Raw genomic sequence first — 26,085 nt, 5'->3', positions numbered from 1 at the left:
ACAACGTGCTTTGTTCGACCAGGTGCCAACCTTGGCAGGCATCCCGGCTCAATTGAAAAGCATACTATTGAAACAGAACTACAGACCCGGCCATGACTTGTGGGGGCTACTAGGTTGTCTGGCATAGGGAGAAACAAACGATTTCCGGCTGAATTGTCCACCCCGGTGACCATGGAGCAGGATGGAGACACGGTGATGGGAGAGGCTGGCCCCCATCAATCCAATCCTGGTGCTTCACATGCCTTTCCTTCTAGCAATCCTAGCAGACCTGCTGTTCCAGGAACCCTCAAGGGAGGCACAGACCCGTGGCTCGCTCCGCTGCTTTTGGGGAATTCGATGAATCTGCCCCTGCCTGTTCATCAGTCGGGGAATCCACAGGCGACTGCACCGGCTGCAGCTCACCAGCCTGTAGGACCGGCCAGCGTTGTGGAGAAGCCAGCCGAATCTAGCGCTGCTGCTCCTGTGGTTCCTGCGCCAACCAAACGTGCAGATAGTCTCGTCGAGGAGACTTCGGACTGGTCTGAAGAAGACTTGGGGGCCCGTGTGGGTCTTCCGCTTGCATCTTTGCCGTCTGGGTTGTGCTATGATGTGCAAATGCGCTATCATTGCGAGGTGCGGCCGACTGCAGATGTCCATCCGGAAGATCCCAGGCGGATCTACTATATCTACAAGGAGCTATGCCGAGCAGGCCTTGTTGATGACCCGGAATCGTCGAGGCCGCTTGTCGCGCGTCCATTGAAGCGGATCCATGCCCGCAATGCTACCGAGGAGGAGGTCTCTCTCGTCCACACGCCGGATCATTTTGCTTTCGTGGAAAGTACAAAAGGTAAACAAGCGAAGGCGATCACCCTCAACTCTGTCCCCGGTCTGGTTGTTCCTAACCATATGCCCTAGATATGTCTGACGACGAACTGATCGCCCTGGAACATACGCGAGACTCGATCTACTTCAATAAATTGACGTTTGCGTCGGCCCTTCTGTCAACGGGTGGAGCCATTGAGACCTGTCTGGCCGTGGCGACTCGTAAAGTGAAGAATGCCATTGCTGTCATTCGGCCTCCCGGGCACCATGCAGAACATGACAAAACCATGGGGTTCTGTCTCTTCAACAATGTTTCCGTGGCGGCGCGCGTTTGTCAGAAGCAGCTTGGGGAAAGTTGCCGAAAGATATTGATTGTCGACTGGTATGTATCCTCTTAGTTTGTCTGTGGCTACGCTGACTGGTTCAGGGATGTCCACCACGGTAATACAAGATTGATGCAACTACTGCAGAGCTTGAATGGTTAGCTCACGGTGTATAGGTAACGGTATTCAGAAAGCGTTTTATGATGACCCCAACGTCTTGTACATCTCGCTCCACGTCTATCAAGACGGGAAGTACTATCCCGGAGGCGATGAAGGTGACTGGGACCACTGCGGAGCTGGTGCAGGTCTTGGAAGGTATGTTTTTGCGAGGGCTCTCTCCGATGCGAGCTCTGTGCGCTGATTAGCCCTGCAGGAACGTCAATATTCCGTGGCCTAGCCAGGGCATGGGTGATGGTGATTACATGTACGCTTTCCAACAGGTTGTCATGCCCATTGCCCAAGAGTTCAACCCTGATCTGGTGATTGGTAAGCTTTCCCTGGCCTAAAAGCACTTGTAGATCACTGACTCGTGGTAGTTGCCTCTGGCTTCGATGCCGCTGCTGGCGATGAGCTCGGAGGTTGCTTCGTAACACCGCCCTGCTATGCTCACATGACGCATATGCTCATGACCCTCGCCAATGGCAAAGTCGCAGTCTGTTTAGAGGTTAGCACCATACCTTTATGCTGGTCGGATCTCTACTGACAAATCACAAGGGGGGCTACAATTTCAGATCCATCTCCAAATCCGCCCTTGCCGTGACAAAGACGCTCATGGGGGATCCACCAGACCGATTACACTCGACGCTCCCGTCGGATCTTGCTACTTCGACTGTCAGGCGTGTGATGATGATCCAATCTCGCTACTGGCGCTGCATGTACCCGAAAGGACCACAGGAAGAGGGACTGTGGACCGATAGACTGCATGGTAAGCTCGAGCCCAGCTGGATCAATCGAAGAAAAGAGAATAACATGAGTAGATGTTATTCGTACCTATCAATCGAAGCAATTATACGACAACTACAAACTTACCTCACTTTACATCTATCGGACGAGCATCTCCAAGTCGTTTGAGAATCAGGTGTTGGCAAGGTAGGGTCCAGCATCACTGGCTGAGAGTAAAACGTGCTGACTGCATTGTAGCTCCAATTATTATCAGGCTAACCCATTGATTGTCATCTTTCATGACCCGTACGTATCCTTTGAACCATAATTGAGCGAACTGACTAGATCCTAACGGAGATTAGGCCGGAAATCATGGGCTTGCCTCATCCGGTCACCAATAAGCTCGAGGCTCATAATTGCTGGGTCGTATGTGATGGCTACCTCAGGCTCTATAGCATGTCGCTAACCGGAACAAGGCTGATGTCATGAAGGATTATATTGGATGGGCGGTCGGAAAGGGATACGCTGTGATTGATGTCAACATTCCCAAGCATGTGACGGCCGAGCCTGTAAGTTTCGTGCTGCCCGTTGGTGAAGCTTGCTAAGGATTGCTCAGGCGACTGGAAAGTATGAAGGCGAGGACGAAAACCGGCCCACGGCCACCGAGGAGCTGGCTGGATATCTGTGGGACAACTACATTGAGTAAGTCATAGAAAATCAATGGTTGGTCGAGTCGCTAATGGCGCCAGGCCCAACGATGCAACCGAGATTTTCCTTGTCGGCATCGGCAACGCTTTCTACGGAGTCGCGAACCTGTTGATTAACAGAGGTGGGCTTTCTTCCGAGTGGTGTGGCTCTCAGCGGCGGCTGACATTGATAGATACGCTGTACAAACGGATCAACGGTGTTATTTCTTTTGTCGCCGAGAACCCTGTTCGGGCGATCGCCTCGCACACGCAGGTTTGGCTCTCGCGGTGGTATAAAGATGTGCGTATCACTTTTCCTTGCCGTCCAATTTCAAATTTGTGTATTTTGTGAGTGGAGGGGGTTACTAATCTGACCTACAGAACTCCCTGGTCTATGTTTCGCATACCCACGGTGTCTGGAACAATGTCGAGTCTCGACGGAAGCCATCGAAGCGCTACGGTCACCTCATCCAGTCACCCAAGGCGGGACTCAGCGAGATGCTGATGCACCACAAAAACGAAGTATTCAAGTGGATCGAAGACAGGGCCGACGAGGCTGTGACGGAGGAAGAGGAAGACGCGAGAAAGGGCAAGAGTAAAAGCAAGAGCCGGTCGCCGACCAAGGAGAAGCCGGCTGGGGTTCCTCCTGGCCCGAGCTGAAAGGAATGGACTTGTGATGGGGGGAATCTGACATTCTGGCTGCGTTTTGGCCGGGAGCGTATATACTAATGGGGTTTTGTTTAACGTTTTATTTTCTTTGCCTCGGATTAGATTGGGCAATGAATTGCCTTGGGAGATAATATCTGCTGGTGTAGATGTTCGGTCTCACTCCATTGTAACACAGCATGCTTGCATCTGGGATATTTCATCATCATAAGAAAAAAAGAAGCACATTTGATGACAATACGAACCATGAGTCAGATGATAAGCTGTTTATCCCACGGTAGCTGACTTGACTCCCTTAATCCATTATTACCTACCTAATAATGTATGTGAAAGGAACCCAGAATCTGAGGCCTCCCATCACTGACAACAAAAGTAACACCTCACCAACCAGAACAAAGCCAGTTCCACCTCTATTTTTAGTCCCACCCACTGTAATATGATCTGTACATTTTATATTTTCAGCAGATGTAACTGTCTCACTTGGTTTACCCCGCGGGGTAAACGCCCTGCCAAATCAGAGAATCAGAGACATCAAAGGTACGGAGTATGGTATTAAGTATAGCCAGGGTTCCTCAGAAGTCGGATGTACCTCACGTAGTTTAGGTAGTTACTTGGGGGTGTAGGTTTTCCCACTTTGACTCTTGCTCCACCATGCCACTGCCACTGCCACTGCCATGACTCTATCTCCATCTCCATTCCTCAAGCGAGGCCCGCAGGACCCTGAGACATGCATGGCCATGCAGCTTACATGTATACCTCGACGCCCGATATGCAGGTGTGCCGTGATCTGATTTGCCCCGAGGCTGCTGGTCCTGCTTTTTGTGTACTGAGATGGCTGAGTCAATATGTATGTATGTGCAGTATGTGCTTATGCAGCAGGATAGAGCAGGAGTATACCGTGTTAGATCTGTCCTTTAGAGATGTGTAGCTGCGGGTTTTTTATTTTACGTATAGGCTTGGAGGTGAGTGGGTAGCTGCAGCTTGTTGCTGTTCAGCGAAACACTACTTGGTTTGGATGAAGTGAAGTGAAGTGAAGTGAAGTGAAGTGAAGTGAAGTAAGTGTCTTGGATGCTGGCAGGGTTGGTTGCCTGATTTCCACCCCTCCCCTCCCCTCCCCTCTCGTGGGTTCTATGGGATGATTGCTGGACGCTGAGGCTCGGAATGCAGGGTTATCCCATTAGTTGCTGTGTCTCGACACGAGATGTCTCAGACAAAGAGTCATGATGCGGTGAATGCCGTCATGAATACGACCACGGGCTTGGCCCTTGAGGAGATCATGCATCATCCACCTGATAGGAATGACGATGGTGCTGGAGCACCGAGGCGAGGACGAAGAGGGTATAAGAAGGCCATCTGTCTCCCTTTGCTTCACGACTCCTACTTTCCTGCCCTCATCACGCTCACATCACAACACTATCCCAACCACAACAGCACGAATCAAAAGCCCAAGCTCAAAATGCACACCACCACCACCCTCCTCCCCTTCCTCGCCGTCCTGGCACCTCTCGCCACCGCCGTCGGCAACGCCGTCGTCACAAACAACTGCCCCGGCCCCGTCTACCTATGGTCCGTCGGCGGCTCCGTCGGCCCCAAGCAGACCATCCTGCCTGGCGCAAGCTACGCAGAGCCCCTGCACCACGACGACGCGTCCGGCGGCGTCTCGCTGAAGGTCACCCGCACAGACAACGGGTTGTACGACGGCAGCGCGCAGCTGAACTTTGCGTACACGCTCGACGGCAACACTGTCTGGTACGACCTGAGCGATGTCTTCGGCGACCCGTTCTCCGGCAGTGTGGTCAAGGTGAAGCCCGTCGAGGGGGCGTGTTCGGCTATCTGCTGGCCCAACGGGGTGTCGCCTGGTGGTAGCCAGGTGAAGAACTGTGGGGCAGCAAAGGATTTGAATTTGACGCTTTGTGCGGCGAGCTGTTAGGTGAGTTTGGATTTGTGTCTGGGTGTGGTGGATGTGGCAATGTGTGCTGATGATGGTTGTGGTTGGGGTTGTAGGTGGTGAACCATCTACGCTGCGGATGTGGTGCGATGGAGATGGTTGTGGTCTAATGGTAATTTTATCCTGCATGTGTTTATGTTGAGAACGATGGGTATATAGTCTTAGGATGAATAAATGTGTCTGCTTTGTGTTTGTTCAGCTCATATGCTTCCATCTTCCAGGTCAGCACTGCATCTTAGGGCGAACATTTGATATAGAGCAATGGTGTGACCTGATATATATATATGGGTGAATATACCAACCAGATGCATGTTGGTAGATGGCGACATAGGATACTCATGTCAGGATCACCAGATATCGCCTTGTATCCCTTTCCACTGGATCTCAAAGGTGCAACAAACCCTGATTCAGTCTCTGAAGTTCTAACCCTAACCCTGTATCATACACCCCGCCGAGGATATCCCACTCGAAATATGAGCGCACTGGGTCTATCTAGGCACTAGGCTAGTTGATCTATAACAATACTAATAATGATGATCACCAAAATGATCTGGTCATAAAGAATCCTTCCCCCCCAATTCCCTTCATATCAGTACAATTTGGAAAATAAGCTGTCTACCCGAAAAGATGAAGAGGCCATGCGCACTAGCCTTACTGCAAGCCAACTCCACGATCTACCGGTACAGCTCCATTCCCTACCAAGCTGTTTCTCCGTGTGGGTGGGACAGTCGACTTCGCCTATCAAATATCACCGTCCCAACAGTCCGTTACCATCAGATGGCGAAAGTCACCGCCTGATTGCCGAGGCATCGTCTGCTCACCGCCTCCCCGATCAGGCTCAAGCCTGCCCTTCCTTCCTTTCTTCATCCAGTCAATGAGTTCTTCATCATCTCGATTAATTTACTTCCCCTGCATCTATTAGAGAGTTATTATTCCTCATCATTATCATTGCTCTATTTCAGGTCGACCTTCTCATTGATCATCTGTACATATCTACCCCCGTCTCTCCTTCCAAGCCAACCTTTCTCGGTCCTTGCATAGCCGTTTCGATAGTCTGGTAGCGTCGGGACACTGTTCAACTCCGCTTGCACTTAGCGGCTTTCCCTGGGCAACTCTCGCTCCCTGGATGCCTCCAAGGTCCTCTGCAGCTCTCCGCCTGTGCTACTACAGAGGTCTCGCATACCCCGGTCCGCGTTATTTTCCTTCCCTTTCTCTTGTATCTACTCTCGCCTCTGCGGCGATTGCCCCTCCTTTCTCTTCTTCGCTACGACTGCGCCCGATTTGTTCTCTGCATCCACTACCAGGCTCGTGGACCCGTCGCTCCTTTTCCCGATCCGCTTGCGCTCCTTTCTCGGCTGGAAATTTAACGATGGGTTCGATCGAACATCTTACGGAGAGCCTGGAGAAGCCAGAGCTGGATGATCGCTCTTATCGGGTTATACGCTTACCAAACAAGCTGGAAGCCCTCCTGGTCCATGATCCTGATACCGACAAGGCTAGCGCATCTGTCAATGTCAATGTCGGAAACTTTTCAGATGCAGATGACATGCCAGGAATGGCTCATGCAGTTGAGCACCTGCTGTTCATGGGAACAAAGAAGGTAAGCTTTGCAAATGGTGACAGCGCAAGACTTCGGTCAAAAATGCCGGCGTCTCCTCGTCTACCTCGCTTGACTGTCCATCGCTGACATGTCCTGCAACATCCTTAGTTTCCCAAAGAGAATGCCTACAACCAATACTTAGCCTCGCACTCTGGCTCGTCAAACGCCTACACGGCTGCCACTGAAACCAACTATTTTTTCGAAGTGTCTGCTACCGCCGAGTCTGAAGAGAAGCCCAACGGCCTTCTGACCAACGGAACAACCAACGGCGTCTCCGCAACAGCTGAATCGGACCATTCCAAGCCTTCATCCCCACTATACGGCGCGCTCGATCGCTTTGCCCAGTTCTTTGTTTCTCCTCTGTTCTTAGAGTCGACGCTGGATCGCGAATTGCGGGCCGTGGATTCGGAGAACAAGAAGAACCTCCAGAGTGATCTATGGCGGCTGATGCAGCTGAACAAATCTCTGTCCAACCCGGGTCATCCGTATCACCACTTCTCCACCGGCAACCTGAAGACCCTGAAGGAAGATCCTGAGAAGCGTGGTCTGGAGGTCCGCAGTGAATTCATCAAATTCTATGAAAAGCACTATTCGGCAAACCGAATGAGGTTGTGTGTCCTTGGACGAGAGTCGCTGGATGAGCTCGAGAAATGGGTTGAGGAGCTGTTCTCCGAAGTGGAGAACAAGGATCTGCCGCAGAATCGTTGGGATGACGTTCAACCATGGCGGCCTGAGGACCTAGGTGTGCAGATCTTCGCGAAACCGGTCATGGATAATCGGTCGCTGGATATCTACTTCCCATTCTTGGATGAGGAATATCTGTACGAGTCCCAGCCAAGTCGGTATATCAGTCACCTGATCGGTCATGAAGGCCCTGGTAGCATCTTGGCTTATATCAAAGCAAAGGGATGGGCCAATGGCCTGTCGGCCGGCGTCATGCCGATTTGTCCAGGATCTGCCGCATTCACAATCTCAATTCGGCTGACCAAGGAGGGCTTGCAGCAGTATCGTGAAGTCGCCAAGGTGGTTTTCGAGTACATCGCGATGCTGAAGGAACGCGAACCGCAGCAGTGGGTCTTTGACGAAATGAAGAACCTGGCCGAAGTCGAATTCCGCTTTAAGCAAAAGTCCCCCGCCAGCCGATTCACAAGTCGTCTGAGCAGTGTCATGCAGAAGCCTATGCCCAGAGAGTGGCTTCTAAGTGGATCCCTCCTGCGGAAATTCGACCCGGAGCTCATCAAGAAGGCTCTGGCGTGCCTTCAACCCGACAATTTCAGGATGATCGTTGTGTCTCAGGAACATCCGGGAGATTGGGACTCCAAGGAGAAGTGGTATGGAACCGAGTACAAGGTCCAGAAGCTACCGCAAGACTTCATGGCCGATATCAAGAACGCATTGGCCACGACGCCAGAAACGAGATTGTCTGAACTCCACATGCCTCACGAGAACGAATTCGTTCCAACAAGGCTGTCGGTCGAAAAGAAAGATATTTCGGAACCTGCCAAGACGCCCAAGCTGATTCGTCACGATGAACATGTGCGCCTGTGGTTCAAGAAAGACGATCGCTTCTGGGTGCCGAAAGGCACGGTCCACATTACGTTGAGAAACCCGCTGGCGTGGGCTACCCCGGCCAATCTGGTGAAGTCCAAGCTTTATTGTGAGCTTGTCAAGGATGCGCTAGTAGAATATTCATATGATGCCGAACTGGCGGGGCTTGACTACCATCTCTCCGCCAGTGTATTCGGGTTGGATATCTCTGTTGGTGGCTACAACGACAAGATGGCCGTTCTCCTGGAGAAAGTGCTGACGAGCATGCGTGACTTGGTAGTCAACCCTGACCGGTTCCACATTATCAAGGAACGCTTGTCTCGAGGATATCGGAATGCAGAGTATCAGCAGCCGTTCTACCAGGTTGGTGATTACACCAGGCACCTCACCGCTGAAAAGACTTGGATCAATGAACAATACGCTGCTGAGTTGGAGCATATTGAGCCGGAAGATATCTCGAACTTCTTTCCCCAGCTGCTTCAGCAGAATCACGTCGAGGTCCTGGCACACGGCAACCTTTACAAGGAGGATGCACTGCGAATGACCGACCTGGTGGAGAATGTTCTGCAAAGCCGTCCTTTGCCCCAGTCGCAGTGGCATGTGCGGCGCAACATCATCATCCCCCCTGGAAGCAATTATGTCTATGAACGCACGCTTCAAGATCCTGCCAATGTCAACCACTGCATCGAGTATTATGTTTATGTGGGAAGCATTCGAGACGATATCCTTCGCGCGAAGCTTCTGCTGTTCGCGCAGATGACGGACGAACCTGCATTCGACCAGCTTCGGAGTAAGGAGCAGCTCGGATATGTGGTTTGGAGCGGCGCGCGCTACTCCGCCACCACTATCGGTTACCGAGTGATAATCCAGAGTGAGCGTACGGCCGAGTATCTGGAGTCGCGCATCGACAACTTCCTGATTCAAGCCGGGGAGACCTTGGAGAATATGTCCGATAAGGACTTTGAGGGACACAAGCGGAGTGTAGTCAACAAGAGACTGGAGAAGCTCAAGAATCTGAGCTCTGAAACATCACGCTTCTGGAGTCACATTGGCTCCGAATACTTTGACTTTGTACAGAACGAGACCGACGCAGCCAACGTCAGGACCCTGACCAAGGCTGATATCGTCGACTTCTACAAGCAGCTTATCGACCCCCGGTCCCCGACTCGCGGCAAGCTGTCTATCTACTTGAACGCGCAGGCAGGTGGACACACACATACAATCGACCCCAAGGAACAGCGATCGCAGTTGGTGTCGCTATTTGGCAAGCAGTTAGAGACTGCCGGGTTTGCAGTTGACACCGAACGCTTCGGCTCAGTCTTTGAGAGCGTCGATGTGTCTGCCGGCAACACCGAGCAGATTCTGTCGGTCCTCAAGGCATTCTTGACTTCCGAAATGAGTCTTTCCGAGCAACAGGTTGCCCCTGTCCTGGAGCAAGCCAAACAGAACATTGGACTTCACGCGAAGCAGCTTGGCATTGAAGCCGTCGACCAGGACTCGAAGCCCTTGACCAACGGCACCGGTAAGGCCCAGGATAAGCAGAAGGTCACCTACATCACAAATGTACCGGACTTCAAAGCCAGCCTGTCGATGAGTGCGGGGCCTCTTGCGGCCACGGACCTCACTGAGTTTGAAGACTTTGACGCCAAACTGTGATGGATAGAGCTTTAATATCTCTGAGATGTCTGTAATAGATGTGTTTGTTTTGGGCCATGTATTGCGATGACCGAGCTTCATGGTGCTCGCGGATTCCGTAGATCAGTCGAGTCTATCTACTACAATTATATCAACGCCTGGCACCGAGTCCCAAGATGTTGTCTACGTCCACTCTATCTGCCCCGCGACTAGTCTGCTAGCCCGCTAGCCCGCATCAATTGCACGCTCCCGCAGTCCGCACATGCGTATGTAGATTGCTACTTGACCACCACCACTAGCAGATACATTTCTATAGAAAAAAAAAAGCAGAAACAAGACGAGACCAATCCCCCCATCCGCGTAACTGCATCCCCAAAAGAAAGCACACCCTACCTCACATGCCGTCTTAGATATATATCTTGGCCCCGCAGGATACCACAAGTTGTATACTAAGATCTGCCACCCAACCCCCAATCCATCTCCGCCAGACTACACCATTCTAGCCAGAAGCTTCCATCGGAGAAGCGAATTCGTCCGCGCGACGCATTACAAATCGACCATCTCTGCGTTGACAGGAATTGATGGCTGAGGTTATCCCCTATACTCCGTACTCCGTACTCTGTAGGTACCTAGTTACCGTACTAACTACTAACCGGCGCCTGTGGTTGGCTAGCTCGTATTGAAATCAAATCCCGCCATACCAAAAGTAGGTAAGGAGATGATGTAACTGTGTAATTGTCCCGTCACTCCGTCGAGTCATGAAGGTCGAGGCGTACTAGTATGAGTTATGGCTTTGCTGCATACTCCTACTAACCTTACCACTAGACTATCTGGATGTCTTTGCTCTCAGCGGATCCAATCGTGTGGGTTTATCTAGATGGAAGTATACGGAGTATGAAAAGAAACTTGTTGGTGCGGAGTCGGAGACAGAAAGTACTACTACTTCAAGGGTGGGTAAGGTAGCTTGGATTATGTAGATTGTTAGGGCTGTGTGGTTGGCTGGCTCGTATTGCGTTGCGGCTGCTAGGGAGGAGACTATACTTGTCCATCATCTTGGCCGCCTCATACTGTCTCCTGTCTGTACACGATTGGGCGCAAGAGACCATGGCTGCGATGGCGAGATTGATAATCCACGGCATTTTTGAGGGATGCGGATTCTACTATAGAGGATCTTACGATATGAGGAGGGATAATAATTAAAAAAAGATTATCAATCAGCTTCCTTCGAGCATTGGAAGAAGGTATAAATACAGCGTCGATGGGAATCTTCGGAATGAGAATTCCAAACCAGCATCCATCGCATCCTCGACCAGTCCTACAAGATCCTCTCCGTTCGTCCCGTGTTTACATCTTCAGATCAAATCGCAATGGCCCCTTCTCGGCTTGAAATCGTCTTTGGTGGTGCCCTCTTTGGCCAGAGCCCCGAATCGTCGACTCCAGAATATGTTCAAGAATTTCTTCAGGTGCTTGCACAGAACAATGTCAAGCAGATCGACACCGCGCAGGTATATGCTACCAGCGAGGAGCTCCTTGGGCAGGTCGGGGCCGCGAAGCGGTTCATGATTGACACCAAGGTCGCTGCCGGCTTCATACCCGGTTCTGGCTCGAAGGAGGGAATCGTCAAGATCGGTAATGAGAGTCTCCAGAAGCTGGACACGGACCAGGTACGTTTTTCCCTCGTCTCTTGAGTTTATCGTTTGAGGGCCGCGGCTGATGGAGGATGTTCAAGATGAACGTGTACTACCTGCACGCACCAGATCGTGAAACCCCGCTCGAAGAGACCCTGGCGGGCATCGACGAGCTGTACCGTGCCGGCAAGTTCAAGTTCTTCGGCTTGTCCAACTCCGCGCCAATGAGGTGCTGGACGTTGTCCGCGTCGCCAAGGAGAAGGGCTTCGTGGCCCCCTCCGTGTATCAGGGAAACTACAACGCTGTCTCCCGGCGGGTAGAGACGGAGCTCCTCCCTGTGTTGCGGGAACATAACATCCGATTCTACGCCTACAGCCCCATCGCAGGAGGCTTTTTGACCAAGACCAAGGAGCAGCTCCTAGGCGGTGGCGAGGGCCGCTGGGATCCCAACTCCCCGTTTGGAAAGGTCTACCACAGTGTGTACGGCAACCCGCTCATGCTGGACGCGTTGGATGAGTGGGGAAGTATCGCGAGCTCGGCGGGCGTCAGCAAGGCGGAGCTGGCATACCGGTGGATCTTTTATCACTCAGATCTTCGGCGAGAGCTAAATGATGCCGTTGTGGTCGGAGCAAGTCGGATTAGCCAACTGGAGCAGACGCTGGCGGCGATCGAGCATGGACCTTTGGATGCTGATTCTGTGAAGCGTATTGACGCCATTTGGGAGAAGATCAAGGATGTCGCCCCCTTGGACAATTTCAATAGGTCCTCCTGAGCGAGCGTATTGTGTCTGCCGATGGTTTCAAGAGTTGTAATTCAAGCTAGAGCCTAATTGATTAATGAAATTTCTTCGAGAGTTGTTATTTCTGATATCGGTTTCAAACCATGTAGTATATGTTGGTGCGGGTGCACAGTCATGAAACGAGTATCGGAGCCAATGGTGAAATAAGTAGTTCAACTATTCCTGGGTCTCATTTTCTTTAATGAGTTTCCCAGTAAGCAAGGATCTATCAAGTGGAGAGCACTGGTAGTAGGCCAATATGGACTGCACGATGGATGGAATATCATCGTGCGTACTTGTAAAAGCCTGGATTGGGACTACTCGTACTGTTTTCAGGGCACATCTTGAGATGACTCCCGCGATTGACGAACGACTCTGGTCAGACATATGGCCAAGGAGTGCTGCCAAGTAAACAAAGCATCTTGAATCGCGATGTTATCTCTAGGCGAGCTAGCTGTCCCCAGACTGTTTTGTCCACTAATGAGTATCATGGCAAGAATGTGTTGCAATTATTGCTTAGTACCTGGAGCCAATAATGGCGGCCATGTAATAGTCCACAAGTGAATCCAGATCTAACAGCGAGGTTTCTATTAGTGATTCAAAGTTGATTTGAATTAACCGTGTTCGCTGTTTGTTGTATTAGTGATGCTCAAGTCGCAGTAGTACTAGTAATAGTAGAGCAAGTAGTCAGTGGTTAGTGACGCCTCGGGCCGGCCGAACGTTTTCGCGGAGCATGGCAGCTCCGATCTCCATAACAAAAGCTCCGACTTGCGACAAGCACAGTGACACTGAACAACTCCAATTCCTCCCAACATCTCCTCGCTGATCAGGAAGGGGAGACTAGCCACCGTTGCTTTAAACAGCTAGCACACAGAATGTCGACGACCACAGTGACAGCCATGCAGAGCTCTCATCCGTACGTCTAGACTCACCCCCCCCGATATACATGCTTGGAGCTGCACACACTCTCTATTGCGCTTGCACTTCACCGATTACTGATGGACTGTGGTTGCGTTCTAGGCCCATAGCTCCCAAGGACTTTTCCGCACAGCAACCCAAGACCATTCGTCTTTACCCCCTTTCCAATTACACATTCGGTACCAAGGAAACACAGCCAGAAGAGGATCCATCGGTACTAGCCCGCCTAAAGCGTCTCGAAGAGCATTATGAAAAGCACGGTATGAGGCGGACCTGCGAAGGTGTCCTTGTGTGCCACGAGCACAACCATCCGCACGTTCTGATGCTGCAGATCGCCAATGCATTCTTCAAGCTGTACGTTTTCCGGGCCTGAACGAACCAGTCTCAGTCGCACTTTTCGGCCTATTGGAATGTGTTTGAAGACAAGGGATGAACTAATGCCCTGCCCTGTTAGACCCGGTGATTACCTTCATTTCGAGGATGACGAGGTTGAAGGGTTCAAGAAGCGACTTAACGAGCGTCTGGCGCCGGTGGGATCACAATTCTCCGGAGAGGGTGTCAACGAAGACTGGGAGGTCGGCGACACGCTTGCCCAGTGGTGGCGGCCGAATTTCGAGACCTTCATGTACCCCTTCCTCCCCGGACACGTCACCCGACCTAAGGAGTGCAAGAAGTTGTATTTCATTCAACTGCCCAAGAAGAGTAAGTCCTTCTAGAAACCAGTCCCGCGAATCTGGCGTATCGGACCATATCTAATCCGCTTGCGACACGATAGAGGTCCTCTCGGTCCCTAAGAACATGAAGCTGCTCGCTGTACCGTTATTCGAGCTATACGACAACACGGCCCGTTACGGCCCACAACTCTCCGCCATCCCTCATCTTCTTTCCCGATACAACTTTGAGTTTGTTGACGAGAACGACAATGTTGTGGCAGCTACACCAGGAGCGCCTCTGCCTGAGCATCAGATTCCCCGCACCAAGGTTCTCGCAGGCGAAACCACCGAGGGACAGGATGCTGGCATGACAGATTACACCGAAGGAGGGGAGAATGGTGGGGAGAACGTACAGTAAAGAACGATGATACCTTTCGAGAGGGCATCGTACTCTTCCAATGGCTTGGTATGTTTTGTCTACTGCTATCACTCTATTTCGGCCAAAGGACTGAGCTAACTGGCCTACAGCAGCGACATTATCTTTAGTCAGGCAATCTTCTCATCTAGCTTCCTCTTACTTCAAAGACAGACATGATTACCTATCGTACATGGCCGGCGTTCAAAGGAGCGAACTTTTGTCATATGATTTTTGCTTGTTTCTTCTTCTTCTCCTCCCCCTCGGCGCTGTGATCGAGGTACGAAGAGCGTTTGATTGGTGGGGGTTTGAAGATGCCCTGTAGGGAACTGAATCCATCTTGCCAATAACAACAGTAGATGAGAGCCGTGTTCGTTCCGAGGCCTCTAAACGACGGCCCTAGAGACTCGCTAGTATCCGCGTGTCCCACGTGGATAGTCTTCTCTTGTGTAGTGGTACAATTAGTCAATTACAAAGCCGGTCGATTATTTGCTCCGCAAGTCCGTCGGTACTTGGGAGTACGTACATTGCATAGTGTTGCATTGCATACACACGGCAAGTCGTGGGTGGAGTTCGACGCACTTAACCCGGCATAGTTGTTGAGAGCTATTAACTATTGCTGGCATCCTTCTCTCGCAGCTTCACCCTCACTGGCATCCCATTCGAAAGTATTGTTTGTAATCGGATTGCTCTACTACTCATGTAACGAGACTAACAACAAGGGATCACCTCCCTCAGCAACCACCATGTTTTGTTTTGCCTCCTCGCGTTCAATCCTCTAGATACTCCATGATCGGGGCCAATATTCCTCCCGCTTATCACTGACTGGAAATGGTTGACCTGCGAGTTGGGGTGAGACATTTCTCTCTAGCTGCCAACCATCTTCTTCTTATCACGCCTTCAACGGCCCAAAGCCAGGCACGCTGTCACGCCGTGCAATAAGCGCATGCGGGTGCCGGCCACCGGTGGACTTGTTTTTCTTGGACATCCACAAGCCACTAGACCAGCCACCAATGGCTTTCTCACCAGCAAGCCTAGTCTCATGATCTTCACGGCCTTCCCACCTTTTTAGACAACCAAGCTGGAATGGCTTTCTGCAGAGCGCGGGGATTCTTTTTCGCCCGGGTGGGGTACAAGGAACTCCCACGCTGCTCGAGGTTCATCACGCCGCCCGTGCCAATGTCCTATTCGAGGGAGGCCGGAATGGAGGAATTTCGCACCAGGGGAATGTGTCGGTTTGTCCGAGAAGACATGCGCCTTGTTTGCACGTTGCAGGCCCTTGCGTGACTGCGACTGGTGCTGCGGTGCATCTGGTTTATTGACCTATCCCCACTCGGGATCCTTAACGCGAAACAAGGCGTTCAGCTGACAAACCGAAGGGGGAAGGGGGAGAGAGTGAGACTGAGAGAGAGAGGCGGGATACGGGATACGGCTGGGGCCGTGAGGAGGAATGGGGCAGGGTATAAAGTGTCCAAATTCCTGGCCGATGGCTGGAATTGGGCAGTCCCAGGTGTCGCGGCGTTTCCTTGTGTGAGCTTTAAGAGTCTTGTATATACAATCCGCCGAAGGGGTCCATTCTTGGCTATCGGGACGGCATCATGGTCCAGCTCAAGTCTGTTTACGCGCTGGGTGTCGCGGCATTCGCTGCGCTGGGTGTCGCTGCTCCTACAGGGTTGGAGGCGAGAGGTATGCTTACGTGGTCTGAGGGATTGGGTGTCGATGCTAACGGTCGAGGGTAGCGGTCTCGTCGGAGATCCTGCAACAGTTGACCGTGTTCGCACAGTGGTCTGCTGCCTCCTACTGCACGGATAATATCAACTCCCCGGGCACCAAGCTGACATGTTCTGCTGGCAATTGCCCGCTGGTCGAGGCAGCCAACACCGAGTCCCTTTCCGAGTTCAACGAGTAAGTCGTCTGCCCCTTGCGAGTTAGGCCAATCACCTAACAGGGGAATAAATAGGTCTTCCTCCTTCGGAGATGTAGCAGGATTCTTGGCCGTAGACACCACGAATGAACTGCTCGTGGTCTCCTTCCGAGGAAGTCGGACACTCGACACCTGGATTGCGAACCTGGACTTCGGCTTGCGCAGCATCAGTGATGTGTGCACTGGATGCGCCGTGCATTCTGGTTTCTGGAAGTCTTGGGAAGTGGTGTCGGACAAGTTGACGGCTCAAATCCTCGCCGCGCAACAGACATACCCAGGGTATACTCTGGTGATCACCGGACATAGCTTCGGTGCTGCCCTTGCCACCATCAGTGCTGCGGTTTTACGGAAAGCAGGCATTGCAGCCATTGCGGTAAGCCGTCGCCTAGAGATTGATCCTGCGAGAAGCAATGAACTAACGCGTTTACATCTAGTACCCCTTTGCGTCGCCTCGCGTTGGTAACCTGGCTTTGGCGGAGTACATCACCGCTCAGGGATCCAACTACCGTGTCACTCACACGAACGATCTTGTGCCCAGACTCCCTCCCAGAATCGCTGGGTTCAGCCATATCAGCCCTGAGTACTGGATCACGAGCCCGAATGAAGCGACCGTCACAGCGGCCGACATTAACCTCGTTGAAGGGATCAACTCCAAGGGCGGCAATACTGGAGAGGCTACCACTAGCACCGAGGCACACAATTGGTACATCGTCCACATTGATGCGTGCCAGTAGATCTTTATACATATATATAGAGCTATGTTTTGGATAGGGCCCAGTTTGACTAGAATATTGGGTCGGTCAGACACGAATGGAATACGAGTTTATGGTCTATCTCTCTACCAGAACAGCGATTTGGTTCCATCAACAGTCACCATTGGTGCTCGATATTGCCTCAGTCCAAGCGGATAGGCTGATTATATGTCTCAAGACTCACATCTGTAAGAGTAATAATAGCCTGGTGAAATTAAACAACGGATCTCCATAATCATTGGATCCACCGAGTGGACTTTTTGGTGGCTCCGGGGAAGTCGTTTGGCACTTAGCAGCAGTTTGGTTGGGTTGGAGTCTTTGAACATCTGAAGAAGTCGAGTCTCGCTGCGAATTTCCCCATCTCCAAGTCCGACCGACCTTGAACAACCCAGGCTCGATGAAGTGCATCTCTGCGGAATGGCCTTTTGGATGAAGAACTGCACACTTCTCTACGACCGATGATATTTTCTCTTTCATCCTCCCTCCCTTCCAATCCTTCGCTGTTTACGCAATAGAATCCACCCTGTCAACTTCCAACCCGCCGTCAGGCAACCAACTCCTGCGCATCGTCCGCCCTTCTCCCAGCACGCAGCCATGACTCTGGCTCCCACTCGCTGATAGTCACGATACACGATCCATCCCAGTCAGCGCGACGGTTATTTCAAACCCTCAGTGGGCCTCTGGACCCAGCCGACCTCCCCAATCTGCAACCATGCCCTTCTTCAGCAGCGGAGTGCAGAGCCCGCGCCGTCGCAATCGCGAAAAAGCGATCATCCTCACGATCCTCATCGTCTACGCGCTCTACTTCCTATTCTTTGCTGGACAATCCGGGGATCGAAGTCCGGCAGCTGTGGTCCACGATGCTGTACATAACGAGGGGTTGAATCGGGACTCGCGTTCGGAACAGACATCGCCGTCGCAGAAAGCCGAGCGCCTCGAGGGGGATTTGGTGATCGCCAGTATGAAGGGCGATGATACGTCGTGGTTGTTTGAGAACTTCCCCGAGTGGCATAAAAGTGTCTACGTGGTCGACGACAAGAAGGCGGAGTTGACGGTGGCTCAGAACAAAGGGCGGGAGTCGATGGTATATTTGACGTGGGTGTCTCCCTTTTCGTCGGTTTCCTGGATAGAAAAGCTTGTCTTGTTCGCGATCGATCCCTCTGACGAATATGCCAGGTACATAATTGATAATTACGAGCATCTGCCGGATGTGATGCTCTTCATTCACTCGCAGCGCTATCAATGGCACAACGATGATCCCTACTACGACGGAGTTCCTGTGCTCCGTCACTTCCAGGTGCCTTATCTCCAGAAGCAAGGCTATGTCAATTTGCGTTGTGCGTGGGTTCTCGGATGTCCGTCGGAGATCCGCCCGCTCTCGGACACACACCGCGAGGACGTGCATGCGGGCGAATATTTCAAGACAGGGTTTATGGAACTATTTCCCGGTGAGAAGGTCCCGGAAACGGTTGGGGTTTCTTGCTGTGCACAGTTCGGAGTTACAAGCTGGAAGGTCCGCGAGAGGCCCAAGAGTGACTATGAGCGGTTCCGAAAATGGCTGGCTGAAACTCCGCTCAAGGATGACCTTAGTGGGCGGATTATGGAATACTCATGGCATAGTATGTGCTTCATCTGGCCCCGATGGCAGCTTGACAATGCAATGACTGGGGTGCTAACATGTAACAGTGATATTCGGCCAAGGACCCGTCTACTGTCCTACGGCGGAGGAGTGTTATTGCAAGGTGTTTGGTCTATGTGACCTTTCCTGCCCGACTGATGGTGGATGCACCGGGCGCTATGTACTCCCGCCCTTTTCAAGTCTCCCCCAGGGATGGCCGTATGTCGGGTGGAAGGGCCAGAAGCAAGACCCCAGTAAAGGACTTCCCGAGTCCTAAGACAACAAACCTTCCGTCTGGTCTCTTCTAGAGTGCCTTTGGTTACAGGGAACAGATTCTGCAAGAATTGTCGGTAAGCCGGGCGATTTACTCCTAGCCTATATACTCGAGCTGCTTGACCTCTTTAAGGTCAGACCGCGAACGACAATGGTTGTTACAGCCTCGCGCGCCGAGTGACAGGCTCTGATGGGTCTGATTCATTTCTAGAATGGAGCAGCATGGTGTTACTGATCACTGGCTCTGTACGCGATATGGCACCCATGCCAGAGCAAGCCATGCTACATTCACGGCTTGCTTCTTCACTCCATCATACCGGTGGACTCATCACGACTACTCATTGCCATGGGTGGATTGGTACATTATCACGAAAAGCGTTATGATCATCTTGTTTAATATGCATGTAAAATAGAACGATATCCTCAACTCATTATTCAAGTCCTCAATGCCAAGTCATATGTTTTGACTTGCCCATAAGAGCCAGTAGATATGTAGATGGCTTGATTTCAAGATTGGCCGAGGTTGAAGGAACCTCCAGTCCCCGCATCCCGCATTCACCTTCTGACACTCCAACTCCAACTCCAACCTCCTCCCCCATCTTCAGCATCAACTGCGCACAGCTTCTGTCTTTTTAGCTACAGACCTTCAACAACCAAACACCCTCGAAGCGAAATAACCCACATCTCCACCACACCACACCATAACCCCAGGACCGGAAGCTCCACCATGCTCATAATCGGCCTCACCGGCTCCATCGCCACGGGCAAATCCACCGTCTCCGCCCTCCTCTCCTCCCCACCATACTCCCTGCCCATCATCGACGCCGACCTCCTCGCCCGCAAGGTCGTCGAACCAGGGACCCCCGGCTACACCGCCATCGTCAACTACTTCGGCCCGAGCACGCCGGATCTCCTCCTCCCCGGTCCGGAGCCCACCACCTCGAACACCGCCGCGCGCCCACTCAACCGGCCCGCGCTCGGCCGCCGCGTCTTCGGCACCAGCGAAGAGCGCAAGCGCGACCGCATGATCCTGAATAAGATCGTGCACCCGGCCGTGCGCTGGGAGATCTACAAGGCGCTGCTGTACCACTACGTGCGCGGGCAGTGGGCGGTGGTGCTGGATGTGCCGCTGCTGTTCGAGAGCGGGATGGACCTGATCTGCGGGACGGTGGTGGTGGTTGGCGTGCGGGACCCGGGGGTGCAGATGGCGCGGCTGCGCGCGCGAGACCCGCATTTGTCGGCGGAGGATGCGGAGAACCGCGTGCGCAGCCAGGGCGATGTGCAGGGCAAGGTTGCGAAGGCGGAGTTCCGGGGGACGCGGTCTGCGCGGGGGGTCATAGTGTGGAATGATGGGGATAAGGCGGATTTGAAGGCGGAGGTGAGCAAGGCGATGGGGACAGTTAGTGCGTCGAGTCCGCGGTGGTGGGCGTGGGTGTTGTTGTTGGCGCCGCCGTTGGGGGTCGGGGCTGCGCTATGGAATGTTGCGGTTAATTTCGCGACGCAGAAGAGTTGGCAGAAGAATGAGAAGGAGGAGAAGGCGAAGTTATGATCGATTGGGTGGGTTGGAGTTTGGGTTCTTTTAATATCTACATAGACAGCGCATACTGAGGGCGGTCTTTCAGTTGAATGTACAAATTATATCGGGAGCGATTCTGACAATTGTCTGCAATAGTGTTGTATGTGGGGGATTTTGATATGATGTGATAAACATGTAAAACTTGTATAAATGGGCCCAATGTTGGGAATCCATCGCAGGTTCTTATTCAGGAAGGATGGGAGGGAACAAAGCCTCTTTCAGCTGTGGTTCTTTTGCTTCGACCAACACAGCCCATACCATCTGGCCATTGTGATCAAGAATACCTCTCGCCTTGAATAGCACACGAAAAGCAGTGGGTGAGAGTAGAGAAAAAGAACCTCCCTGCTTGACTCATTCAAATCTCAAAGTTATCGACTCTTCCGAGATGTCCTGCTGTTTCAATGGACAGCGTGATGTCCTGGTTAAGGGCCTGAATATAGGACGGCCTCGCCTGGTCCGAGTCATACCGCCAGCCGACAAGATATCCTCGTCCATCCCAGCAGCGGTGCGTGCATTGGATCCCAGTGAAACAGGGTGTGTCGACTTCGGTAGGATACACCATCATATATCTGATGGATATCCTTTCACCGCCACTAACATCAACATTCCCATCGAGGAGCCATGTCGGTCCCTGGACTATGGCCTCAGACGGAGAACGCGACCCCTCAAGCACGAGGCTCATCGAGTATCCTCTTGGGGTTGACAAGGGCGATTCTTTCGAAGCAATCGGATTCTCACGAGATGACGCCGCATGGTGACGTTGACATATCAACAAACCATCGTGTTTAAGACAAGAACCCCTTTCTTTTCGTAAGGTGCAAGATGATTTATTCCTCATAGAAACGGGAAACGCCAGTCGCAGGTGCAGTAAGGGTGTCATGGAGACTGGAAAGGATGCAGCCTTCTGCGGAGTTGTCGTCCAAGTAATGTTATTTTCACGGATTTTTTCAGCAAATCTCTACTTGTGCTTGCGCTTCTTCTGCGATTTGTCTCCACCAAGACTTTGACGGCCTCCGGATATACTGGTGAGTTGAGACAGTCGTACGGGTTTCTGTCGGGAGGCGTCCTGTTTCGCCTTCTTGATCATCGAATCGATTTGATCAGGATCTTCAGCATCGCCGTCATTGGTTGAGGTATATTGAACCTAGCCTCCAATTAGATATGAATAGTAATTTAGAGCTGAGAGGAAGTGAACGAACCGTTCTATTTTTGCGCTTGAAGTTTCCATATGCCTGCCGACCTCCATTTACCAAATCGTCGTCGTCGGCATCCAGGGAGTCTGCAGCAATCACAAGAGGTTCTGCTGCGTATTCTTCGCCGGTTTCTACTGCCCCGGGATAGTCCAGCACCCATTCCGATTCACCGGCATCAGCAGCTTGTCTGGCAAGAGCTTCTCTGCGCTTTTCTTCCTCTGCCGCAAGCGCAGCGGAGATAGCTTCCAAGTCTGAAGAAGGTGTTGCACCGGGACTCGGGGAGAGACCATCAGTCGAGAGTCTCTGTCGCTTCGAAATTGGTTTGGGAGACCCTGCGGCGGAGGAAGGCTGCGAAGCTTCTTTTGTTGCAGCAGTGGCAGCAGCTCGTTGCATGAACTATAATTAGCAAGTCAGTTGGTCTGCACCACCAGCTTATAGTCGGGGGATCAGAAATAGACCTTCATAGTCAGTAAACGGGAAGACATGGTCTTCTCTGGCTTTGAGCCAGATGGAGCTGGGCGAGACATGGTCAAAAATTGTGGTCAAGGAAAGTCGTCCAGGTCTCAACAGAGAAAGCGCAATTAAGCCAGGAGCGCAAATACGAAGTCCTCAATGTAGTACCCGAAAGTCGCTGGTGAATCCTTCCCAGACAGAAGCAACAAAAGATCGTCCAGACAAACATCGACCAAAAAGGGCAAGAAATTATTTCATCCATCGTGAGTGGCAGAATTTCACCGCAACAGCCGCAGGAGGCACCCCGATTGGCCCAGCAAGCGGCCGCGCGAGCTCCCGCAAACCTCACCCTTCATCCCGACTTCAACCTCTCTCCCGCCCTCTGCCGCCCATTCCACACCTGCCCTCCGCGCCAGTCCAGGGACCTCAATTGCCCAGCATGTTCTCCTGTGCTCGAAGCCGCGTCGCGGCCTTTTCTTCGACGTGGGCCCCGCGCGCCATCGCCCGCGCCAGCTACACAACAACCATCCCTCGCCTTTCAGAGAACCGCATGGCAGCCAACGACCCGACCCCGCGTCCTCCCAAGCCCAATGTCTCCGCTACCGATGCCACTCCCACCGACTCATACGGTAGCTGGGATACCCCTCTGCAGGAAAGCGTCGAGGCCGGCGAGCGGAGCCGCGAGCTGCAGGCCCCCAACCGTGCCACGACATGGGCTGCCAGCCAGCAGCCTCGCGAGCAGGGCATGACCGGCCCTCGTTTCGAGCAGACCATTTTCGAGCTCCAGGTGTGTATACGCAGATCGGTGAAATTGGGATGCAATTGGCTCGGACTCATGGATCTGGGGCGGTGCGGTTGCGTGGACGACAATGACTGACTCGGGTTCTCTCTAGCCTCAACCATTGGCCGCCATTGAGCTCATTCACAAGCAGCCCGTGAACTGGACCAAGAAGAGAATCGTCAGCTGTGACGGTGGCGGTGGTCCCACAGGCCACCCTCGCGTCTTCATCAACACGGATAAGCCCGAGATTGCTACCTGCGGCTACTGCGGTCTTCCCTTTGTGAGTTTACCAGACGGGCCGTTGGAGGGTGAGCATGCAAAGGCTAATTGGTTTTATCTATAGGCCCAGGAGAAGCACCGTGCATACCTCAAGTCCCTCCCTGCCACCAGCTATCCCCTGGAACCCACCGCTGATCCCGCCCAGGTGAAAGATGAGCAACCTGTTGTCGAGGGTGCATTTGAGCAGCGGTAGAGACGTGATTGATTTCATTGCTGGCGTTGATGAATTGTTTTGATATTCTTTAGCCCTTGAGCCTGGGCTCTGTACAGATTTGTACCAGATCAATGAACTGCTAGATTAAACTCGTTCTCTTTCTCTAGGTTTGATTTTGGCGGATATTGCGTAGCTATCATATGTACGACGGACTTGCAATACTATAAAAGTACAGCCGCCCAGTATGTTGGAAAATTTCACCCCATCTACCAATACTGCCTTGATCGGTCCCGCAGTGCCCTCAGCGGCCACTTCATGTCTTCTCGTTCAGCCCTCACAGATAATCCCCCCACCCCCGGCAATCGAGTTACGCCTTCTCACCCTGAATCGTCGCCACAACCTTGCGCGTGTGCCGACTGGTCCGGAACTCCAGGTACCAGATCCCCTGCCACGTCCCCGTCGCCAACTTCCCATTGGAGATGGGGATATTGACCGACGCGCCAACCAGCGCGGACTTGATATGAGCCTGTAACATTTGCAATCAGCCAAGGTCCTCTCATTTTACAACAATCAGAAACAGGGCCCAAAAAAAAAAAAAACAAACAAACCGGCATATCATCCTCCCCCTCCGCCGAATGCCTGTAGAGATTCCCCTTGCGGTCCGCCGGCGCAATCCGGTCCAGCGCATCGCTCATGTCGGCGCGCACGTCCTCGTCCCAGTTCTCGTTCAGCGAGAGCGCGCAGCTCGTGTGCTGCACGAACAGGTTGAGCATGCCGACTTTGTAGTTGCGGAGTTCGGGGAGCTGGGAGAGGACTTCGTCGGTGATGAGGTAGGAGCCGCGGGAGCGGGTCGGGAGGGTGAATGTTTTTTGGAACCAGGACATTTTTTTTTTCTTTCTGTTTTGATTGATGGGGGATGTGGTTTGGTGCTGGGTTGTTGTTAGTGATGGTTTCTTTTTTTTTGATGGGTGGTGGGTGATTTGCGGGGCTGGAATTGGGGGAGTGCTTGCGATTGATGGTGGAAGGAGGCAATTCACTGCCCGTATATGTGAATCGTAGTTATCTTACTTCTTAGATATATGTGTCTGGTTTTCGCTATTCAGAGAGGGATGTAGTTGCTGCAGTCAACTGGGCGTCTAGAGAGCTCGAGTGTCTGTCGCGACGGCGGGGAAATTTAACTGATTTGGGCATCGACGTCATTCGGCTAAATTCATCTTACAGAAACCTAAGCAAAGGGTGACCACTGACAACAACATCTAGTGGTGGTATCAGTTCCAAAAAGCTTCTATCTACAATCATGGCACTGAGCTATGATACAATATGCTTAGAGGCGTGCATATTTGTCTTGTTTCGGCCCCTCAGAACCCAGAGATACGGACCGGACAAATTCGCAAGCAAGGACCTGATCGGTGACTGTTGGAGACAATTTATGAAGCAGAGCACACCCCTGCATGCACAGATGGAGGGTTGCTCGATGCATGCCCCCAATCAGTCGAGCCGAGGATTTTGCCAGCATCCGTGCTATCGTCTGCCCGAATCTACCCCCCATCGTCAACACCGTCGTCTCCTAACAAAAGGACAAACCGGGGAAATCCACTCACGTAATACGATTTGTCAACATAGTACCACCAGTCCTGGCTCCGAAAGGCGTTGTCCGTCGATTGACTGATGGGATCATTCCAGCCAGTGTTGCGGGTATCGAAATGCGCATGCTTCGACCATGAGACATATACCTTGGGGTGATCATTGCCGCGCACGCCGTTGGGAGTCTTCGCATCTCCCGCCTGGATCTCCTGCGTCGTCAACGTGTTCTGGATATCTCCCCAGGCCTTGTTGTGGTAGCCGCTGTGCGCAGACAGCAGCGCCCTCGACGGCGCCCACAGGCCGTTCCCATCGCGGGAGTGGATGATGATCACGCGCTCCCAGTCACTACCACCATAACCGCGTCAGCCTACTACTCAGCGCCAAAAAAAGAAAAGGATTGTTCCGCACTAGTCATGCCCCGTCTCGATGCCAACGACCTCCGCCCCATCCTTCTGATAGAAGAGGTTATACACGACGCGCACCTCGGTATCGCTACACCTCTTATACGTGTAGTAGATTGGGAATGCCGGCCCGGGATTCCCGATTCCGACGCCGGGGTTGCGACAGTTGCAACCGACATCGGGATACTGGCACTGCGGCGCGGGTGGGGTCTTGTGCGCGCTGTCGTAGACGTCCGGCGTGGAGGGGGAGCCTCCGAACGCCCAGGTGGGATAGCAGGGGGGCTGTTTCTGGGCCTGCCCGAAGAACCAGATCGGGGCGTAGCGGTCTGCTAGCTCGACACCGCCGGCGTTGAGGAGACTGGTCATCTCATCGTCGCTGAGCTGGGTGGCTGCTGCGGTTAGCCTGGCCGCGAGCGTGGGGAGGAGTAAGAGGAGAGTCTTGGGCCACATGGTGTGTGTCTGTCCAGGTTGCTACTTGCTGAGGACCAGAGAGTTCCTTCTGGATGAACATCGCCTTAGGCACTCATGGCTCCTTTAAATACATCAATTGGGGTACTCGCTTATATAGAATCATGTTGATTAATCAAAGGATGGCCGGCTCTGGCCGTCCTGCAGG

At 52.5% G+C, this 26,085-nt stretch overlaps 12 protein-coding genes across 12 annotated transcripts, besides 3 other annotated features; 9 read left to right on the top strand and 3 right to left on the bottom strand.

Annotated features, from left to right (window-relative positions):
• Positions 1-171: 171 nt before the first annotated feature.
• Positions 172-3,352, top strand: hdaA (histone deacetylase hdaA; the record flags this gene model as incomplete). Its single annotated transcript, XM_001276341.1, has 15 exons — positions 172-826; positions 895-1,183; positions 1,229-1,242; positions 1,301-1,439; positions 1,498-1,610; positions 1,661-1,788; positions 1,839-2,049; positions 2,102-2,213; positions 2,265-2,312; positions 2,369-2,432; positions 2,483-2,575; positions 2,623-2,708; positions 2,756-2,835; positions 2,887-2,993; positions 3,074-3,352. 15 exons carry the CDS (start codon positions 172-174, stop codon positions 3,350-3,352), a joined length of 2,418 nt encoding a protein of 805 aa, XP_001276342.1.
• A 1,022-nt stretch (positions 3,353-4,374) lies between these two features.
• Positions 4,375-4,420: a microsatellite.
• Positions 4,376-4,420: a microsatellite.
• Positions 4,421-4,456: 36 nt separating this feature from the next.
• Positions 4,457-4,477: a microsatellite.
• Positions 4,478-4,559: 82 nt separating this feature from the next.
• ACLA_003270 (putative BYS1 domain protein) lies at positions 4,560-5,288 on the top strand (the record flags this gene model as incomplete). Its single annotated transcript, XM_001276340.1, has 1 exon — positions 4,560-5,288. One exon carries the CDS (start codon positions 4,560-4,562, stop codon positions 5,286-5,288), a length of 729 nt encoding a protein of 242 aa, XP_001276341.1.
• A 1,144-nt stretch (positions 5,289-6,432) lies between these two features.
• Positions 6,433-10,110, top strand: ACLA_003260 (a-pheromone processing metallopeptidase Ste23; the record flags this gene model as incomplete). Its single annotated transcript, XM_001276339.1, has 3 exons — positions 6,433-6,906; positions 7,015-7,110; positions 7,210-10,110. The coding sequence occupies 3 exons, from the start codon at positions 6,433-6,435 to the stop codon at positions 10,108-10,110; spliced, it is 3,471 nt and encodes a 1,156-aa protein (XP_001276340.1).
• A 1,346-nt stretch (positions 10,111-11,456) lies between these two features.
• ACLA_003250 (aldo/keto reductase family protein) lies at positions 11,457-12,489 on the top strand (the record flags this gene model as incomplete). The annotated part of the gene is given in 3 exon segments (XM_001276338.1): positions 11,457-11,753; positions 11,819-11,897; positions 11,915-12,489. The coding sequence occupies 3 exon segments, from the start codon at positions 11,457-11,459 to the stop codon at positions 12,487-12,489; spliced, it is 951 nt and encodes a 316-aa protein (XP_001276339.1).
• An 881-nt stretch (positions 12,490-13,370) lies between these two features.
• Positions 13,371-14,484, top strand: ACLA_003240 (cleavage and polyadenylation specificity factor subunit 5; the record flags this gene model as incomplete). The annotated part of the gene is made up of 4 exons (XM_001276337.1): positions 13,371-13,411; positions 13,516-13,767; positions 13,868-14,115; positions 14,189-14,484. 4 exons carry the CDS (start codon positions 13,371-13,373, stop codon positions 14,482-14,484), a joined length of 837 nt encoding a protein of 278 aa, XP_001276338.1.
• A 1,595-nt stretch (positions 14,485-16,079) lies between these two features.
• ACLA_003230 (lipase family protein) lies at positions 16,080-17,139 on the top strand (the record flags this gene model as incomplete). Its single annotated transcript, XM_001276336.1, has 4 exons — positions 16,080-16,167; positions 16,221-16,386; positions 16,442-16,778; positions 16,840-17,139. 4 exons carry the CDS (start codon positions 16,080-16,082, stop codon positions 17,137-17,139), a joined length of 891 nt encoding a protein of 296 aa, XP_001276337.1.
• A 730-nt stretch (positions 17,140-17,869) lies between these two features.
• Positions 17,870-19,052, top strand: ACLA_003220 (DUF3431 domain-containing protein; the record flags this gene model as incomplete). The annotated part of the gene is made up of 3 exons (XM_001276335.1): positions 17,870-18,252; positions 18,334-18,776; positions 18,844-19,052. The coding sequence occupies 3 exons, from the start codon at positions 17,870-17,872 to the stop codon at positions 19,050-19,052; spliced, it is 1,035 nt and encodes a 344-aa protein (XP_001276336.1).
• Positions 19,053-19,775: 723 nt separating this feature from the next.
• On the top strand, positions 19,776-20,597 carry ACLA_003210 (putative dephospho-CoA kinase; the record flags this gene model as incomplete). The annotated part of the gene is made up of 1 exon (XM_001276334.1): positions 19,776-20,597. The coding sequence occupies one exon, from the start codon at positions 19,776-19,778 to the stop codon at positions 20,595-20,597; it is 822 nt and encodes a 273-aa protein (XP_001276335.1).
• A 985-nt stretch (positions 20,598-21,582) lies between these two features.
• On the bottom strand, positions 21,583-22,344 carry ACLA_003200 (uncharacterized protein; the record flags this gene model as incomplete). Its single annotated transcript, XM_001276333.1, has 3 exons — positions 21,583-21,768; positions 21,824-22,213; positions 22,276-22,344. The coding sequence occupies 3 exons, from the start codon at positions 22,342-22,344 to the stop codon at positions 21,583-21,585; spliced, it is 645 nt and encodes a 214-aa protein (XP_001276334.1).
• Positions 22,345-22,709: 365 nt separating this feature from the next.
• ACLA_003190 (zinc-finger domain-containing protein) lies at positions 22,710-23,523 on the top strand (the record flags this gene model as incomplete). The annotated part of the gene is made up of 3 exons (XM_001276332.1): positions 22,710-23,057; positions 23,164-23,331; positions 23,395-23,523. 3 exons carry the CDS (start codon positions 22,710-22,712, stop codon positions 23,521-23,523), a joined length of 645 nt encoding a protein of 214 aa, XP_001276333.1.
• Positions 23,524-23,851: 328 nt separating this feature from the next.
• ACLA_003180 (YjbQ family protein) lies at positions 23,852-24,368 on the bottom strand (the record flags this gene model as incomplete). The annotated part of the gene is made up of 2 exons (XM_001276331.1): positions 23,852-24,010; positions 24,093-24,368. The coding sequence occupies 2 exons, from the start codon at positions 24,366-24,368 to the stop codon at positions 23,852-23,854; spliced, it is 435 nt and encodes a 144-aa protein (XP_001276332.1).
• A 543-nt stretch (positions 24,369-24,911) lies between these two features.
• ACLA_003170 (uncharacterized protein) lies at positions 24,912-25,919 on the bottom strand (the record flags this gene model as incomplete). The annotated part of the gene is made up of 3 exons (XM_001276330.1): positions 24,912-25,022; positions 25,086-25,413; positions 25,477-25,919. The coding sequence occupies 3 exons, from the start codon at positions 25,917-25,919 to the stop codon at positions 24,912-24,914; spliced, it is 882 nt and encodes a 293-aa protein (XP_001276331.1).
• Positions 25,920-26,085: the final 166 nt, after the last annotated feature.

Source organism: Aspergillus clavatus, genomic scaffold (assembly GCF_000002715.2).
Source record: "Aspergillus clavatus NRRL 1 1099423829750 genomic scaffold, whole genome shotgun sequence".
Lineage (NCBI taxonomy): Eukaryota > Fungi > Ascomycota > Eurotiomycetes > Eurotiales > Aspergillaceae > Aspergillus > Aspergillus clavatus.
Note: the sequence above shows the minus strand (reverse complement) of the source record. Positions and strands in the feature narration are given on the sequence as shown.